The sequence below is a fragment of the Aptenodytes patagonicus genome, chromosome 21 (genome assembly GCF_965638725.1).
Source record: "Aptenodytes patagonicus chromosome 21, bAptPat1.pri.cur, whole genome shotgun sequence".
NCBI lineage: Eukaryota > Metazoa > Chordata > Aves > Sphenisciformes > Spheniscidae > Aptenodytes > Aptenodytes patagonicus.
In genome coordinates, this window is record NC_134969.1 from 4,368,769 (window position 1) to 4,387,749 (window position 18,981).

The 18,981-nt window shown below is 63.1% G+C and overlaps 1 protein-coding gene across 1 annotated transcript; it reads left to right on the forward strand.

The window, feature by feature from the left end:
* The first annotated feature begins 3,950 nt into the window (after window positions 1-3,950).
* Window positions 3,951-16,794, forward strand: LIN28A (lin-28 RNA binding posttranscriptional regulator A). Its single transcript, XM_076357314.1, has 4 exons — window positions 3,951-3,981; window positions 4,893-5,071; window positions 15,217-15,401; window positions 16,581-16,794. The coding sequence occupies exons 1-4, from the start codon at window positions 3,951-3,953 to the stop codon at window positions 16,792-16,794; spliced, it is 609 nt and encodes a 202-aa protein (XP_076213429.1).
* The last annotated feature ends 2,187 nt before the right edge of the window (window positions 16,795-18,981 follow it).

Consider the following 18,981-nt stretch of genomic DNA (forward strand, 5'->3'; position numbering starts at 1 on the left):
TCTGTGCCGGCGGGAGGGAGGTGGAGGTGGGCGCTGTGGAGGCTGGAGGAAGTCTGTGCGTGTCTGTGTGCAGGAGTGTGTCTGTGGGATGGGCAGGGAATGGGCTCAGCTCTCCCGGGTGGGGACTCAGAGGCTGCTTTTGAGCTGGTCTCTGCCTTCCTGATGGGTGGATGGTGACGGTGGCTGTGCTGGGAGATGGTGCTGGAGCCACGGCCCTGATAACACCATTTCCAGGGCCCTTCAGCTCCCCGGGACCAGCCCCTGCTGGGGTCTGCAGCACATGGAGGACACCGCTCCCCATCTCTGCCAAAGCTGTGACCCATGTGCCCGGGTTTTTCACACTCCCGGGGCCTCATCCTGCCGGGCTCAGGACCTGGCAGTGGGGCCGGAGCCAGGCAGCCCCCAGGCAGCACCGTGCTGCTTGCACGAGGGTCCGCAATGCCGGACCATGGGCAGTAGCGCTGACGCTGGGCTCTGGCAGAGCACTGCCTGCCCTTGCCCCGGCCGTGCCGTGAGGGGGAAGATTTACAGGCTGTCAGAGCCGGGGCCAGAGGTCAGCAGGGGTCAGAAAGTCCATTTCGGCGAGGTCACTGTCCACTTCTTTCAATCTAATGAAGCCATTATTTGTGAAAGCGGCCGCTTTGCCGGCTATTCCCTTGAAGCCGAGCAGGGCACAGCGACCGGCTCTGAAAGAACAGGAAGGAGTCCCCTTCCCTTTCGCATTTGCCATTCAACAGGCCCCCAAAACAAATACACCACACACAGAAATATGACGCGGGGCCGTCGCTGCTGCAGGGCTGTGTCACCGGGGCCAGGGGACATAAAGGGAAGCTGCCTGGAAGTGCCGTGCTCAGGGATGTGGCTGCCTCACTTGGATGGAAAGTCACCGAGGATGGGCAAGAAATTGGGGGATGCTGAGAAACTTGCTGCTGAGTTCAAACAGAGTTACAGGAAAGCGTCTCTGGAGGCTGCCGGTCCCTCCTCTCGATCAGGAAGGGGCTGGGGGGGGAGGAACCTGGTGCAGGGTGATGGATTATTTTCTGAAGGATTAATTTTGGAGAAGGCAAGGGCTGATTCCTCACCACATCCTTCCCCTGTACCCCCATGCCTCTGCCCACCTCCCGCCCCGCTGCAGGGTGTCCTGTCTGCCCCAGGACACTGTCCCCAGGCCGTGTGGGCGCTGGCATCGGGGTGTCCCCTCCGGGGACAGAAGGGACAGAGCCGTTTCTCAGGGCTGCTCTGCAAACCTTGGCCCCCACCCTGCCCAGCGCCGGGGGCTTGTTCAGGTGCCCCTTATCCCCCACGAGTGGACTGGGATCACTCGTGGGCTTTTTTTGCAGAAGCACGGGAGCGAAACGTGCAGGCAGCCGGCTCTGTCCTCCCGAAATACTGGGCGAAAGCGAGGAAGCGGGGAAGGAGGTGGGCTGGAAGGAGGGATGAGCCACACGGAGGGGTCTCCCGCAAGCCTTGGCGGTTTTTTTCCCCCTTTTTTCCTCTCGCCCCAGTTATCCCGCAAACAAGAGGAGAACGAGAATAAACGCAACCCGCGGACCTAGCTCTCGCTGGCCAGGAGAGGGTGCCAGATGCACCCCGGCTCCCGCAGCCGCCGGGACCGTCCCGCAACGGATCCCCACCCGGAACGGCCGTGGGTGCCGGCAGGGAGAGGGGGAGCGTGAAGGCGAGCAAGTGTGAACACGCACCGTTGTTTCCCTCTTGCCAAGACTGTCCCCAGCCCGGCGTCCCCTCCGCCAGCCCCGTACCCCGGGCAGGGAGCTCTGCAGGCTGCCGGAGCCTGGTCGCGGGTGGGAGCGGGGATCCCGGTCTGCCCCCGGGAAGCAACCGGCCGGAGTCTGCTCTCCTGCTGTCGCAGACGAGGGGCTGCTCGTTGGCTTTGGGGACTTGACTCAAGACTGATGTGAACAAGAGACTAGTGGAGCTTCCTCCCCCCGCCCTGTCTATCCCCGTTAAAACCGGCGTAAAGATGAGGTGACACCCTATGAGCGTCGTGGAATTATTAACGCCGCTGTGGGCGGGTCACGGGCTCCTCCTGCTCCACCCGTGCCCCGTGGGACCCTGGTTCACCAGCACTGCGGGAGCTGGCAGAGCCCTGACGGGCTGGGGGGCAGGCTCGGGGGCAGCTCTGCCCCAGCCCCGGCCGCCTCCTCCCGAGGGTTCACCCGTCTCCCTGCCCTCGGGGTGCCCACGCAGAGAAAAAACATACTCCTCCTCTTCATCCTCCTCCTCTGCCGTCACCCCAGACCCGCGGGTGGGAGTCCGGCGGGGCTGCTCGGCTCTGCCGGGAAGGGGCAACGCGGAGCCCCCGGGTGTGGGTAGCCTCGGTGGCGGGACGAGGAGGGGGCGGGGGGGGGGGGTGCGGGGCAGGAGGAGGAGGAGGAAGGGCAGGAGGAAGGGCAGGAGGAAGGGCAGGAGGAGGAAGGCAGCCGCCCAGGACCCTGGACAGGGGCGGCGCCGTTCAGCACCATGGCCAGCGCCGGCGGCGCGGCAGCCCCGGGGGCGGCGGAGGCCTCGCGCGGGGCTTCCCCACGCGGGATTTTGCCGGCAGCGCCGGGCCGGGCCTGGCCGGGGGGTCCCCCCGGGTGACACTCCGGTCCCCGGCGTGCCCAGCCGCCGCGCGGTGCCCCCCCGGCTCCGCTCAATGGTACCACGCGGGGCGAGTCCCTCGTGGGGCGGCCGCGGTCAGCGCAAACGGGCTCCCCCCACACCCCCCCCCCGACCCCGGCTCTCCCTGCGGCGGGGGATGAGGGTCACTGCCAGCTCACCCCGATTTGGGGGCCGGGGGGGGGGGGGGGAGCCCCCCCCCCGCACACCCCACACCGCCCGGGAGGGGCGGCGGGCGGCGCTGTGCCCCCACGGGCCGGGGCGGCAGCGGGGCATTGTCCGCCCGCCGGAAATGGAGCCGCTGGTCACTCGCCCTTTGTCCCCGCCCGGCCCGGGGGGGCGACGGGCCCCCGCCCCCGCCGCGCCTCCCCGCCGCCGCCGCCACCGCCTCGGCACCGCTCCCCCGCCGGCGGGAGGGCAAACCTGTGCCGCCGGGCCGGGGGGAAGCACGGCACGGGGGCGGGGGGGGGGGGGGGGGGCACAGCCCCGGGGGTCGCACGGCCCCGGGGGAGCGCACGGCCACGGGGGTTGCGCGGCCGCGGGGGTGTACCCCCCACTCGCGGAGACCCGAGACGGGGCTGGGGGCGCAGGAAGACCCCGGTGTCCCCGAAAACCGGCCCTCCCCGCCCCCCAGTGCCTCAGCCCGACCCGGTCCCGGTTCCCCCCCCCCCCCCCCCGCCGTGTCCCGGGGAACGGGCCGTGGCTCGCAGGTGGCTCCGCTCGTGGGGGCAGCTGGCGGGGGGGCGCGGAGAAACGACGTGGAAACTCCCCCCATCCTCGGGGGTCCCACCTCCCCACCCCCCCGGGGGGTCACGTCTTCCCTTGACAGGTGGCCTCGCCCCTAAGTGGGGGGTGTTGACCCCCCCACCTCCAAATCCCTCCCGGAATGTGTCGCTATTACCGGGCGGGGGGGGGGGGGGTGGGTGTTAATTAGGATCACGTGGGGGCGGGATGGCGGAGCGGGGCCCGGAGCCCCCCGGCCCCGCGGGTGGGTCCTGGGGGTGGGGGGGGGCGGGGGCGGCGGGGGCTGCTATTGTCTGCGAGAATTTGGGAGCCTTTGAAAAAACCCTCCCGCTCCCTCCCACCCCTATTGTTGGAGTGAAGATGGAGTCAAACCTCTCCCGGCTCCCTCCCGGCGGGGTCTAAGCTGGGGGGTTTTTTTTTGTTGGTTTTTTTTTTTCCCCTCTCCTTTTTTTTTTTTTCTTTTTTTTTTTTTTCTTTTTTTTTTTTTTTTTTGGCTGGGCTGATACCCTCAAAGCTGGCCGAGGAGGAGGAGGAGGGAGGAGGAGGCGGTAACAGCCACAACTCGGAATTTGCAAGCGAGTGTCGGGATGGGGTCTGTTTCCAACCAGCAGTTTGCAGGTTAAGTTATATTATTGTCGCAGCCCGCCTCGGCTCCGCGATTATTAATAACGGCGGCAAAGCCCGGCCGGGGGGCGCGGGGACCCCCCCCCCCCCCCGACCCCGGCCCACCCAGCCCCGCTGCGCCCGGACAGCGAGGCCGGGCCCGGCGTGGCCTCGCTCCCCCGCCGCAGCTCTGGGGGGTTCGGGGCAGGGAGGGGGGGGACGGGACGGGACTTTTTTTTATTTTTTATTTATTCCCCCCCCCCCCCCCCCCCCTTTCCACCTCCCCAGCCCCAGGATGAGCCCAGAAGTTTGGGGCCGGGGGCGGCTGCTGGGGTTGTTTGGGAGCGGGGGGGGTCCCCGTGCAGCGGAGGGATGCTGACGGCAGGGGAGAGACTTTCTCCAGCGTGGCTTGCTGGGGGCAGGGGGATTTCGGGTTGATATTTTGGGGGAGTTTTCCCCTTTTTTGTGTGTTTTATGTTTGTTTGGTTTTTTTTTTTTTTTTTAATTTTTGGCTTTTTTCTTTGTTTTTTGGGTTTGGTTTTTTTTTTTTCGTTTCTAACGTTTTTGAGGGGAGAACGGATTTAGGGCCCCCACCCCACGCACCGCCTGGGTCGTGCCGGCAGGAGCTGCCTTCACTTCCCCCCCGCTCCTGGGGCGATCCCCACGCACGCGTGGAGGCAGAGCTGACCGCTCTGTTTAGGGGGGGGTTTGGAAGTGGTTTTTTTGTTTGGATTTTTTTTTTTTTTTTTTTTTTTTTTTTTTTTTTTTGCCTTTTCCAGCCTGGGGAACCCGAGCAGGATTTGGGGCTCCTGCTGCGGGCTGCCCGGCTGGGTGCGGGGCGGCTGGGCCGGGGTTGGGGGGGGGGTAGGGAAACCCGCGGGTCCCCCCAGCCCCTCGGCTCAGCGGCTCGGTGGGTCTCTCCCCAGGTGCGAAGCCGGGCGAGGAGCCGGCCGGAGACTCGCCCAAGGCCGAGAACGAGCCCCAGCCGCTGCACGGCTCCGGCATCTGTAAGTGGTTCAATGTCCGCATGGGCTTCGGCTTCCTCTCCATGACCGCCAAGGGCGGCGCGACGCTGGACTCGCCCGTCGATGTCTTCGTGCACCAGGTACGGGGCCGGATCCCGCGTGGGGTCCTGGGGAGGGAAGGGGGTCGCAGCCCCTGGCACCCCCTCGGAAGGACGCGAGGCGGGATGGGGACACCCCTTCCCCTCCACGCGAGGCCATGGTTCCCCCCCCCATCCCAGCCCGGCATCCCGAGGGAGCCGGGGTCCCCCGGGCTTGTTTCCCCGGAGCGAGGCGGGTGGCGAAGGGGCAGGCACGGCCGCTCGCCCCGCCGCAGCTCGGGGCTCATCGCCGGGGACCGGCCCTGTAAGCTGATCCCCGAGCGATTTCCTTTTCCCATCGTGGTTCCCTGGGGAGCCCCTCGGGGCCGGATCCAGGGGAGCAGGTGCCCGCGGGGATGCTGCTCACCCCATGGAGGGATTCGGGGAAGAGCTGGTTTTCCCCCCGGGTACATGGTCCTGGGAGCCCTGAGCCAGGCAGGGATGCAGGATTGGGCTTTCCCCAGCCGGTGGCTCATCCCTGGGGCGGGGGGTATCTTTGCCGGGGCCCCTTGTTTCGGCTGCAGCTGGCACAAAGGCGTGCAGGGTTGCGTACGTGCCCCTATGGATCCTGTACGACTGTGACAGCCTCATGTCCAGATTTGACCCACGCGCACCTTGCTGAGGGGAAACTCCATGCGTGTCAGTGATCCCGTGCCGAGGGAAGTTGTGGATTCGGGGCTGCGACTCCTTGAACCCCCCTGGCTCACAGGGGAGGATCTGTCGGCGGACCCCATTTAAGGGCTGGGGGAATGGGTTTGGAGATGGCGCCCAAATTGGGGCCATCGGGCCAGCGCTGAGAAGGAGATGTGGGGCTCGGCACCGGCTTGGGTGGAAAGGGGTCTGTGTGATGAGCGTGGCCCGTGCCCCCTTACCCCAGGAAAGCAGCGGCCATCAGGGCTGGTGAGCAAAGCGAGCACGAGCAAAGGGGGCTCGGGCGTCTCTGGAGCAAACACGAGTGGTTTTGTGGGTACAATTGGGAGCAGCTGCACGAGATTTGGACCGAGGCGGCATGATGGTGCCGTGTGTGCCGGCTCCAGGGAGCCTCTGGACCAGCCAGCTTCAGTGGCTGCTGCTCTCCATGAGCCCAAATCCCCCCAAATTGGGGTCTGTCCCGCGGTCTGCTGACGGGCTGGGGGTGCAGGACTGAGCCCCTGGGCTGCGCACGGCTCCTGGGACTGGGGGTTCCTGGGGGTCTCTCGCCCCCTGCCCATGAGGCAGTGGCTCCTGCAGGCAGGGCTACGGCAGTTTGGCAAGGGAATGATGACCAAGGGAGAAGCGAATCCCTTCTTCTTCAGCTGCAGCGTGGTGAAAGCGCCTTGGTAGGAGCTACCATCCCGGGCCAGAAACACAGCTGGGTTTGGAGGCGAGGGCTCCAAATCAGCCAGGGAAAATGGAGATCCTGATGCTCTCGAGAGAGCAAATGGGTCTTTGCATCTCAGTGTAGCACAGCGGGACCCAGTGCCTGTGGGGGGAAGCCTCCCGCCCTCCCTCCCTTCTCCTGGGGGTTTATTGCCCCCAGACAGTCTGGCTTCTTGATTGCTCTTGCTCACATTCCTGCAGGAAAAGAGAATTAGCTGGGGTGTCTCTGCCAGGAGCATCCCACCGCCCGGGGAGAGGTGCAGCCTCCCGGTGTCCCCCCATTTTCTGGGGCTGGGGGAGCCATGGGGTCCCACGTGCAGGGTTTGCTGCGTTTGGGAAATACGGTGAACGCTGGGTAAAAGCGGGTTATTTTGGGTGGCAGAGGGGCAGCGTGTGTGTGTGGTTCCCCTGCCGCAGCGAAGGGCAGGGTGCTCCCAGTGTGGGGCTTCGCACCACCAGAAGCGGGGGCGGCTTTGGGCTGATGTCGAGTCTTTCCCCTCCAGATCGGGCTTCACCTCCTGCCCTGCTCGCTGGTGACGCAAAGTCGCTGCTCGCCTGTAGCGAAACAGCCGGGGCTGATGCCGGCGGCTCTCCCACCGCAGAGCATCCCAGCACGGGCTCAGCCCCGGCCCCTCCTCGGAGAGGGACCGAACTCACGCTCCCACCCCGGCCTTGATGCTTTTGGGTGGCTCGCGGGGAAACGGGCCCTTCTGCCAATGCTCTCCCCATCCCGGCATCCGGGCGCTTCCCGAGAGCCGGTGCCGGCTCTGCTCACCGGGGAGGGAGTCAGGCCTGGGAGGGCAAAAGCCGGCACCGACCGGGGCTGGGGGGGGGGAACAACACCCAGGGCTCAGGGTGCTGTGCCCAGCACCCACCGCCCGCACCACACACGGTGCCCCAAACCAGCCATTGGGGTTTAACACCCCAGAGCCCCCCATAACCCACTCCTTCCCCTCTTCATTTACATATGTGAATGATGACCCACAGGAAGTAATTGTGGGAGAAAGAAGGGAATTGGCCTCTTTAGATCTATTAAATCACTTTATTACAGGAACCAGGTCTGAATGGCCCTTCTCTGCAGGGAGCGCGTCTCCATCTCCCTCTCCCTTTATCTGATCACAAAGAGATTAAAATCTCGGCAGGACAGGAGACTAACAGGGCTCCTCGGGGCTGCCTTTCCCTCGCATTGTGAGCTAAAAATGAGGCATTTGGGTTCAAATGCCTCCCCTGGACACTGGAGATGGATTCATTTGGGGGCTGTGAGGAGACAGGGGGGATGAAGCAGGGAGGAGCGGAGCAGGTCGTCCCGGGGAGGCAAAGGGCTGAGCAGCACCCGTGAAAGGGTGGGGGTCTCGAGGTGGCAGAAATCAGGCTGGTGCTGGTGAAGACCCCAAAGCTGCGGTGGTCCCCTGGGGATGTGGCTCCCGGGCTCGCACTGTGGCTCTGGGCATCTCTTACAGGAGCGTGGGGCTGCCGGGGAGGGCAGCCTGGGAAAGGAAGAGGAAAAAATCTGGGCACCCCGTGGCCCCGAGGCTCAGTGCCGCTGGCTGAAGCAGGAGGAGCGAGCGCAGCCCAGCAGTGCTGGGGTTTGCAGCCCATCCCCAAACCTGGCCCCACTAGCCCTGGCTGAGCGTGGAGGGGAAGGGGCTGCCCGGCCCCTGGGAACCGCTGGTCCGCACAGCTCGGCTCTTGTCTCCAAGCGTTTCTCCAAGCCAACAGGTCTAAATCCTTGATAAAGGCAATGTTAGCTGGGGTTTGGGTTTTTTTGTTCCTTCTCGTGATTTTGGCAAGCTTCTGGGCACCGCTGGGACCCCGCAGCTGCTGTGGCCACAGGGCGTTCAGTCATTGGCATCTCGGTGACACGGTCCCGCATGTCCTTGCGGGGACGTAAGGCTGTGCCCGTGGTTTGACCCATTGGGGCTGGGATGTGGCACTCCCACTCTGCCCGAGTGCCCAGGGCAGCGCGGGGCCAGCCGGGCACGTGCCAGCATGGGGGGTGACTTCGGTCCCCCCATGGTCCCCCGGGTGCTGCCGTCCCCGGGAGCTTCATGGGGGTCGGGGTTGGTGCAGGGGGCTCCATCCCCACTCGGCCAGGCAGGGGACGGGGCGGAGGAGGATGACGGCTGCCGTTCGGCCGTGGGCTTCGGCTGAGCTGACCTGGGCTGTCACCCACCTGCGCTCGTGCCGTGCCCCCTGCGTGCGGCCGGGGACAGAGCCAGCCAAGACACGAGCATGACGTGAGGTCTTTAAAAAAAAAAAAAAGTCTTAAAAAAAGTAAAAAAAAAAAAAAAAAAAAAAAAAAGGGCACGTGTTTGGAGGCAGCTCCATCCCTGACCGCGCAGGAGAGCACAAGGGGGGATTTCTCCGTCGGGGAGCAGGGTCCAGCCTTCCCGCGGGGTCCCCTGCTGCCTTTCCCCTTGGCTGGGGTGCAGGGCAGGATCCGGCCGGGGGGATTTGGTTTGCGCAGAGCTGGGGTGGCAGCGAGGGGAAGGGGGAACCCGCTCAGAGCAGCAGTTTGAGTTAGTCGGTGCGTTGGACCCATGATAGAGGCACGGGGACACATTTAATATCTCACTTTTTCTGCTTTCTCATATGCATCGCTCCTGCGTTTGTTCTCCGGGACCACGGTCACCCTGCAGCGCTGGGTGGGAACCCGGAGGCACCGGCGTGGGTGGCTGCGGGACCCGGGAGCACCAGGGTTACGCGTGTCCCTGGGGAAGGGAGCCCTTGGGGTAGGAACGCAGGTCGGCATCCCTGCTCTTGGCGGGGGGGAGAGGGGTAGGAGCAATTTCTTTGTTGTTGTTGTTTTAAATAACTGCTGGAGGAAAATTGTATCGCACTGCTTGTGTGCCACGTCCCGACGGCAAATAGTGAAAGAGAGCGGCTTTATTCCACCCCTGAAACTCCCTCAAGACGCACACAAAAAAAGCCTCCTGTCTCTGTCTAAAGATTAACTGATGGCTGCAGGCACATCCCTTCCCCCAGCTCCCCCTCGCAGCCCCAGGGCGAGGGGCAGGGAGAGAAAACACCCTTAAATGGTCTCCCAGATAAAATGGCCCAAATGAATGGGATTGCTCCCGTTGGAGCCGCGGAGGGTTGGGATGGAGCCGCTGGCTTAGCGAGCCCCTTTCCCTGCCACCCCCAGCTCCGGTGTTTCCTTTTCCCTATTTACTTGGTCCTAAGACTAAGCGGGATGAAGCTGAAATCACCGACGGAAGGTGCGCTGCCGCTCCCGGCCATGCCCCTGCTTTAACACGGGAGTATGAAATTAATATGCAGCAGCTAATCCTAATTAGCTGCCTCCTGGGATGCGCGGGACGGTTTGGCACCCTCAGGGTGGGGAAAATACAACTGAAGGAGCTGAAGGTGTGGATTTAGGGCAGGTAGCTGATGGATTAAGCTCCTTGGTGGATACTTTTTTCCCCCCAAATTAGTTTAATTTTGCTGGCTTACGGTGGAAAATTAAGAGCGAGCGTAGTTACTTTGGCTTTATTTTGGTTTTACTTGAATTGGGAAAAAATCCTTGGGGATATTGCTCCAGATGACAGTAGGGAGAGACTGGAAAGCCCCGGTAATGCTTCGTTAAACCCCCTGTGCTCTTCCCGACGGGCTCCCGCAGGCATCACTCTCTTTATCTCTGCGCCAAGCCCCTGGAGCTGAGGGAGGACCCTCTTTCTCGACCAGCATCCGCCGGCCGCTTGCACGGGGGCTGAGCCGCAGGAAGGGACCACGGGGCGATTCCTGCTCTGAGCCGTACGCGCACGAGCCTGAAAATAGCAGCAGCGCGGTCCCCCGGCGCTTGAACTGTCGGCACCGGGAAAAGACTTACTGCGTGGTTTGGGGAGAGGGAAGGGCTTTGCTCGGGGATGGATCCAGGCGCGGGCAAAGGGACGTTTCCCTGCTGGCCTCGTGGCTGGTGGTGGGGAGCTGAGCTGGCCCTGCTGTGGCACGGGGGCTTGGGTCACTGCTCTGCGTTGGCAGAGTTCTGACTCTGCCGAAATCTGCTTTGGGGGCTGTTTGCAAAAGGAGACCCGCTCTGCCGGAACAGGGCTCGGAGCTGGGCCGAGGCTGCCCCGTCCCAGCGGGATAGCGATGGCATCGCCCGGTGACAATCGGAGCCATGCCCAAAAAAACTGGGCGAGCGTCAGCCCCCTGCACACCAGCTTATTCCTGGCGCAGGAGCCGAGGAAGGGGCCGCTCTGCACTGGCTGTGCCAAGCCTCAGCCCTGCGAGGCAGGGGGTGGCTGAGGGCTGGGGCTACTCCCCTGGGGCTGTGCATCCCCCGCCAGGATGGGTCCTCGGGGGTCGTGGTGGGGCAAAGGTGGCCGGGACGCCCGGGGCTCTGCGGGCTGCCTTGCACCCCGGCCAGGCTGGCTGCTGCATCGACCGCAGCAGCATGGGGCTGGCTGGCACAAAACAAGGGATTTGAGGGGACGGGGATGCTGCGGCTCAGGGGGACAGAGGGGTACAGAGGCGAATGGGGCATCACGGTGGCCGGGGTGCCCTGGGCACTATTGTGGGTGCAGGCTGAGCAGAGGGGACCACAGTCAGGGTACCCTCAGCCTGCGGGCGAAGGTGAGGTGCAGTGACGGGGTGCAGTGACCCCTTGGGGGCTCAGCAACCCCTGTGCCCAATGCCGGGACCTGCCGGGGGGTCCATCTTCCCTGGCCCCCGTGGGCTGCTTCACCTCTGCGGAGTGGGGGAAACTGAGTCACAGGCACTGGCTGCGGTGGGATCGGGCTGCCCGAAACGCTCTGGGCATGGCCCGGCCGTACCGCTGGCACAGCTCGGCGCTGCCGCCGCTCGCGTTCCTGCAGCTGCTCTTAACCCAGCGTCCGAAGCCAGCTTGTTTTCCGAGGGATTTAAGTTTAAACGGCTGCAACGCTCCCGCGCTGGTAAGAGGCGAGGTGCAGCGGCTGCTCCGCCCCAGGCCCCTCCGGACACAAAGATGGTTTGATTGAGTGGCCGGGGCTGGCTGGGAATAAACGTCCCCTTGTGTCGCGCTGGGGAGGCCGCGGGGACAATGGTGACCCCGGGGCCGGCCGAGCCCCTCGGGAGCCCGGCGGGGTGGGGGCGAACCAGACCCCGGTGGTTTGGGGAGCAGCTGCCGGATTTGGGGTGCTCCACGGTGTCACCCCACGGGAGGGGAAGCAGCTCTAACGCTGGGATCTGTGATGAGGCATTTGCTGGGTAGGGGGAAGAGGAGGGATGAAGGCACCCACGTGCAGGTGGGGAAGGGGGAAAGGGTGAGGGTGGGGGACACCCAGCGCCGTGGGGGCAGTGGGCAGTGCTCGGCCGCTCATGTGCTGCGTCTTTGTCTGCTGTAAATAACCGCGGAGCTGCCAGGGTGCGGGATGGGTGGAAAAGCAGAGAGGTGCCTGCTGTGATGCCTGGCGGGGGGGGGGGTGCCCGGGGGGGGCCGCAGAGAGCTGGGCAAAGTGGCGCCGGCTCTACTTCTGTTCCTTGTCTCACTGGTTAACTCTGGACCCTAATGATGACAAGTGAAATCCTTGCACTAGGGTATGCTTTAAAACAGCTTTATTATGAGGATGGCAATGCTTTGTGATCCCAAGCCCAGAGAGAGCCCAGGGTCACTCTACCCGCCCCCCCCCCCTCCCCCCCCCCAACCCATCTCCCCAAGACTGACCCCTCGGCTCTGCCATGGGACCCAAACCCCAGCACCCAACGGGCGAGACCCAGCTCTCCCGCAGCGAGCGAGCTGGGTGCAGGGCTGATGCGCGAAGGGGCTGCAGGGGGTCAGAGGGGCCGCGGCCATGCCGGCCACCCTTCCTCCCCCCGCCGTGGCCTGGAACTCCTGGAATTTGGGCAGCGGGAGCGCAGCCGCCGCCGGCCCTTTGTTCTCGCTGGCCGGTGGCTCCTGGCCCTGGCCCTCCCCTGCGCTCCCCCTCATCCCCAGCATCCCCGGCTTGCTCCAATCCCCCCCTTCCTCTCTTTATTTTTTGGGGGGGGGGGGGGGTGGAGGCCTGGGAAGGCTCCGGCTTTGTGTGTGGTGTGGGACAGGGGCTCTGGGCCCCTTCCTTTCAGATGCAGGAGGTATGCAGCTAATTCAATGGGCTGCAGTTTGATTACCTATCTGATAACAGAGGAATGCCAGCAATGTGTGTGTTTTGGGAAGGGGGCAGGGGGGATGCGCAGGGACCACCAGCCACTCCGCAGCTCACATCAAAAGGCTGCAGCGGGGGGAGAGCTGGGGCGCCCTGGCCGCTGCCCCCCCCTTCTTCCCCGGGGAGAGGGCGTTTCCTTTGGCCTTTTGGCAGAGGGGGCCGGGGGGCCGGGGAGGCGGTTGTCATCCTCACCCGCTCCTGGAAAATAAATCGCTTCCCTCATCATGTTGCGGCAGCTTCTGCCCCAGCCCTCCTCTTCCTCGAAATGGGGGTAACGGATGGCTCACGGGGGGAAGGAGCTGGACCCCCAGCACTGGGGGTGTAGCAGTTTGGCTGCCCACGGGTGACGGTGCCCAAGGTGTGGGCTGAGCTGGGGGGGGCCCGGCCTGTGCGCCGGGGTCCCCCCTGCCATGGCTCGGCTTTGTCCCGAAGCTTGGGGCCGAGGGCCTGGGAGTTTTCATCTCCGCAGTGTAAACACAGCTGGGCCGGCTGGGGCTGTAAACACCCCCGATAAGGATCTCTGGCTCTCGTCCCCCAGCCTCCAGAGCTGCCTCCTGTGCCATGGAGTGATGCTCGCCACGGACTGATGCTCAGCTCCTCCTCGCCCCCAAAACGCCGCGGCTGCTGCTGGAGTGGGGCAAATTTTCTGTCCGTGGCAGCCCCTGTTGCCCAAATCGCCTTGCACAGGGGGTTTGAGGGGGCTGGTGGGGCAGCACGTTGGGGACAGGGCAGGGTTGGTGGCCGACCCCGAGATGCCAAGGCTGAGCCAGGCACCTCCCGCGTTGTGCTGGCAGCTGCTTTGGACACAGAGCTCCTCCTTGGGCGATGCTCAGCATCCTCCCAGCGAGGCTCGGCGCTGGGGGAAAGCCAAGTTGGGGTTGGGGAGCAGCGTCTGGCTGTTGCATTGAGCGTGGCAGGGTGTTTGTCAGTGGTAGGTGGCGATGGGATTGCTCGGACCAGGAGCCCTGGATGGGCAGAGGTTGCTGCCGAGCTCCTGTCGCATCCTCCTTGTCATCCTTGGGGACCTCGTAGCTCATGGTTTGGCTCTCCCTTTTGGGAGCAGGAGCAGGTCAGAGAGCAAAGGTTTCTGGTGATCCCATCCAGACGACCCTGGACCCTGTCCCAGCAGGCAAGTGGACCGGGTGGATGTGGGTGACTTGGCCCAGCCCGTGGAGTCTGTCCCACCGAGAGCTGGACCCCCAGACACAGAAGCAGGGGGGGAAAGCAGCAGAGAAAGGGGCCTTGAGGGTTGTTCCTCGAGCTCTGCTGCGTTCCAACCTCCCTCATGTGCCCACGGACACACACAGGTCTTGCAAGACCACACTGAAAAAAATTCACTCCTAAATCCCAACAACTCCATTTCCTCCCTCTCCGCTTTTATGTGGGGTGTTTCCACGTGGGTCCTGGGGAGATCAGGGGGTGGAGAAGGGAACCGGCCAGGCCTGCCCGTCCCCAGGCAGCGTGCGCACAGAGGCTCGGTGCGGGAAGAATGGGCGGCCGCGGTCCACGTGACGGGGACTCGCCAGGCCATGAATGGGGGAGATGCTCCATTCATAAATGCAGGGTCTTGCTGCATCCGCGTAGGCATTGGCGCCGGCTCTGCCAGGAATCCCCAGCCCGCTGGAGCTGCTCCTCCCTCTGCCAGCAAATCCCCCTTAACTCTTTGCTGACTCTCGTTTGGGCTCCGCTGACGAAGTTGAGCCGAAAGCCCTGCTGGAATCACTGCCTGGGATGCGGAGGTCCTGGTCCGTCAGAGCAGGCAGCGATGCTCACGGCAGCGCTGGCTGGCACAGGGGGGCAAGAGACATCGGCTGCGTCACCCGTCTCAGCTCCTTATGAATTTGTTCTGCTAAAATGGACAGAGCTCATGAAAATGGAGTGGATTTTTCTCTCATCTCACAATCCCCCTCCCCACCCCGGGTCTGAACTCCTGAGTTTGATTGCATAGTGATGACTGATGTGGCGATCCTGGGAGGGACAGGAGATGCCCCCAGCAGTGATGATCCAGGGCCAAACGGCTGCTTAATTAATTATTGGGGGCATTAGAAGGGCTTGAACCGAGGTGAGCTGCAGCGAGGGGGCTGCGGTGCAGGGAGCTGGCTGGGACCCCGGGCCGGCAGCGCCAGCTTCCAGCCTCCTGGCCTTGCTGTGGGTCCTGCCACAAGCGGTGTTGCACGTGCCTGTGCAAAGCCTCGAGATCCTTTTGTCTTTTTAAAAGGACATTTTGGATCTCCCCACGAGCATCCCCAGCCCGGGGTGTCAGGAGGCGCAGGGGCAGCTCTCGCTCCCCAGCGCGGGGCTGGGTGGGAGAAGGGGGCTGTTTTGCAGCACTGAGAGCCAGCGTTTTGCAGCAAACACCGCTGAAATTTGGGTCAGAGCTGGCTCTGCCGGCCCTTGCTTGCCAAACCAGTGAGCCCTGCTCGGCTGGGTGTCTCAGCTCACTGAAGGCTCTGCACTATCAAACAGGGCTCCAGAGATTTTAGGGAGATGAAGGTGCCTGGTTGAGCTTGGTCCCCGATGTCCATCCCCTGACAAGGGGCAGGCACAGGGGGACGTTGGCAGCTCTCGTGCCACGGGAGGTGTTTGCTGGACTGGGGCTTGTCGTGTGCCCAGCAGACACCCCGGCTCGGTGCTGACCCCTGTCCTTTCCCCGTGCCCCCCCAGAGCAAGCTCCACATGGAGGGTTTCCGCAGCCTGAAGGAGGGCGAAGCTGTTGAGTTCACCTTCAAGAAGTCGTCCAAAGGTTTGGAGTCCATCCGGGTGACCGGCCCGGGGGGTGTCTTCTGCATCGGCAGCGAGAGGAGACCCAAGGGCAAGAGCCTCCAGAAACGCAGATCGAAAGGAGACCGGTAAGGGGCGGCCGGGGCCTGATCCGGGGCAGGGTCCGAGCCCTGTGGGCACCAGGAGCTGCCCGGCACCCTGCCTGTGGCATGGGGACGGGCTCGGGTCCGGTGGGGCGGGCAGCGACCCTTCCTCTGGGAAAGCGTCTTCCTTCGGTGGTTAATGAGTGGCAGATGCAGCTTGGTGGGGAAAGGGCAGCAAACCAGCAGCGAAAGGGCAGAGGTCAGGGACACCCCGGGCGGCCGCTCCCCTCGTCTGGGGGAGCCGCGCTGGGCAGGGGTAATTTTCTCGAAGAGAAACCCTTCCTTGTGGGAAGGAAATGGCCGGACGTCCTGGCAGCATCTCCCACGGTGAGGCTTGGAGCCCCCGGGCGAGTTTCTGGCCAGCCCTTCGTCCCCCCTCTCCTCTCCCATCCTCTCCATCCTGGCTGCCCGGGGATGCCTTGTCCCGGCTTTCCCAGCGGATGCTGCCCGCCCCACCCAGCTGTTCTCACAAGCGGGTTTTAAAATTAGCTAGAAAGGAATTGGGAAGAAAAAGGAAAGAGAAAAGGGTTGTGGCCGTCCTAGACAGATGCAGGATTTAAAACGGACACAAGGCAGCTCCCTCTGCCCACACCGCTCTGGTGCGAAGGTGGCACCTGGGGGAGGAGTGCTGCAAGGGTACAGCCATGAGAGAAGCCACGTTTGGGGTTGTCCCCACACTGATGGCCACAGTCCCTGCAACCATTCTCCCGGCTGGGGCTGTCAGCCGTCGTATTGCCTGTTCCTGCTCTGCCGCAGGCTTTTGGTCCGTAGCGTGTAACCCCGGGTGTCTGTAGACACAGAAGCCAAAACCATGATGGAGGCAGAGGGGTGGAAGCCCCCCGACATCCCTGATTTTTGTCCCCGAGTGCTTGGTTTCGGTGCGGGGGTTTGCTGCCATCTCCTGGGTACCAGCAGCACCACTGAGCCAAGTCCAAACTGGCCGTGCTGGCGTTGGGGCTCTGCGGGGACCAAACCCAGGGACACCATCCGCCCCCAAAGAGCCGACCCCACATCCCCGCAGCGGCCGGGCCGTTTTGAGCCCAGCTCTGGCTGTGAAGCCAGATGAGTCCCAGGCACAGCCACGGCAGCATCCCACCTCATTTTGTTTCTCCTCCTCGAATCTCTCTCCTCCTCCTCCTCCTCCCCACCCCCCCCACCCCGCAGATGCTACAACTGCGGCGGGCTGGACCACCATGCCAAAGAGTGCAAGCTCCCGCCGCAGCCCAAGAAATGCCACTTCTGCCAGAGCATCAGCCACATGGTCGCCAACTGCCCCGCGAAAGCACAGCAGTCCCCCAGCTCCCAGGGAAAACCTGCCTACTTCCGAGAGGAGGAGGACATGCACAGCTCGGCCCTCCTCCCCGAAACCCGGGAATGATGGCGGGTGGCGGGGAGGGGGGGCTTCCACCGGGATGAAAAGGCTTTGGCAAGGCAACGGGCAGCCGCGGGGGCTCAGAGGAGGGAGGGCAGGGTGAAGGACTGGGGAGGGAAGATGGCAGCGCTGATGGTGGGGAGCCGGTGGCTCCCGGTGTCAGGACAAAAGGGTCCTGCTGTGGTGTCCCTGCACAGACCTTTTCCCCCTGTTCCCAGCCTGGGAAAAGCCCTGCTTTAATCGGGATGGCTCGTTCCAAAAATAGGGGAAGGCAGCACCCAACACACCTCTTCCAGCTAAAAAAAAAACCCAAAACCTATTTGATTCACCTTTATTCTTTTCCTAAACAAAGCCAGGCAGTAGTGTCTCTGGGAGGAAGAGCAGAGGAGCAACATCTCAGGGAGGAGCTCATGGCTCCTGAGCTTCAAACAGGCTCCGGCACAGCTTGGATGAGCTTCAGGGGACCCGCTCCTACACCTGCCCCGTCCCTCTGTGCCCCAAGGAGGGAGGCCGAGGAGGGAAGGCTGGCTGCAGAGCACCAGGGAGATGCCTGTGGGCTGGACCCGTGGGTCCCTCTGCTCCTCGTGGCTTCTCACTTGCAGGTCGGTGCGAGGATTTGCAGTTTTTCTGTGATCGCCCCATTGCTGAAACCAGCAGAGCCCAGATTTGGGCTCAGTCTGGAAGGAAAAGGGGCATCTCTCAGGGCTGGGCTAACGCTTGCCGCCTGCTTGTGGGCTGCGAGCTGCGGCTTGGGGGAGATCAAGTCAAAAGAAAAACACTTTTTTTTTTTTTCCCCCCTAAGCCTTCCCAAGTGCCAGCCCAGAGAGCGCAGGGTGTTTTATGCAGCCAGCTCTTCCCCTCTGAGGCTTCTCCCTGCCTCCGAGATGTGGAGCCGTGGAGCGGGAGGGCTTCGTGGAGCAGAAACGCTCTTTGTTAAGCCTTGGGCACCAGACACGGGGCAGAGCCGGCTCCCGGGGACGTTGCTGGCAGCGATTCCCTCGGAGGCCGTGTACGCCACCCACCCGGGGCTCACGCAGATCCAGCCGTGGCTTGATTCAGACACCAGACTGCCTGGGTCTTCCCGCGGGCTGTGGATCAAACCCACGCCGGACAAAAACGCGCCTCTGCTCCTCCTGCCCACCCCACGCTCCAGAAATCGATGGTTCCTGGGCTGAGCCTCCCCAGGGGCAGAGGAAAAGGGTGCCCCAGGTCGTTAGCGGCTGCTGTCCTCCCTCCCCACAGGCCCCCCCAAGTCTTGCCTTTATTTATTGGCCCCGGTGGACAGCCCTTCTCCCGGGGCAGCCCCCCCGTCCATGCCGAAGCCAACGCCAAGTGAAACCTGCACTAGGACGTGCGTGAATGACGTATCTTTGGGTTTGTTTGTCGTCTTTGTTTTGGGTTGTTGTTTTTTTTTTTTTTAAAATATAAATATTCTGTTTTTGTATTTTTGTATATTTTAATCTTTAAGAAAAGAAAAAAAAAGAGAGAGAAAGGACATAATTCCTGCAACTTATTCTCAGGTATTCGAGCAATCTCAGGGATAAAATGCCTCTGTAGCCCAGCGCTGGACAGAGAGGAGGGTTTTTTCTAACAGCACAAAGACGTGACTAAGTTTGTATTGGAAGTGTAGATCTACCTCACTGGATGTTCGCTAGGTGGACTGACGTTTGTCGAGCTTTTCAGTTGTGTTTTTTTGATATGTTTGGGATTTGTTTTCTTTTTAACTGTATTTTAATAGAGTCTCTTTCCCTTCCCCATGGACTGAGGAGGAATTTGGGTCTGTAGATCTGTGTGCGGGGATGGAGAAGCCAGGCAGTGCCATGGGGCAGGGAACAGCTGCTAGAGCCCGTGTCGGCTCCCAAACTCCGGATTTTCTCCCAGCCTGGTGGCTTTTGAGGACTGTCCTCCATTTCTCTCTCCTGTTTACGCTCACACGTCCCCTCCCCGCCATCCCGATGGGAATGCTCCAGTCTGCCCTGTGCCCGTGTCCTCCCATTGCCTGCAGGCTGGGATGTCGCACAGGCTCCCAGCAGGCTGGTGCCGTGTGGCTGGGGATCGGAAAGCCAGGGTGGGGGTCCCAGCCCGTTCAGGGGGTCCCAGCCCGTTCAGGGGGGACATGGCAAGAGCAGACAGCGGCCGGGGAGGTTGTTGGGAGACTGAGGGTTATCCTCAATCCCCTGCTGTAACTCGCCC

What these genes read in the sequence shown, in the direction of transcription:
- LIN28A (XM_076357314.1), top strand. Translation starts at nt 3,951, where the DNA reads ATGGGGTCTGTTTCCAACCAGCAGTTTGCAG. An exon ending in TCGATGTCTTCGTGCACCAG is followed by an intron (nt 5,072 to 15,216) that starts GTACGGGGCCGG and finishes GTGCCCCCCCAG; the next exon opens with AGCAAGCTCCACATGGAGGG. An exon ending in CGCAGATCGAAAGGAGACCG is followed by an intron (nt 15,402 to 16,580) that starts GTAAGGGGCGGC and finishes CCCACCCCGCAG; the next exon opens with ATGCTACAACTGCGGCGGGC.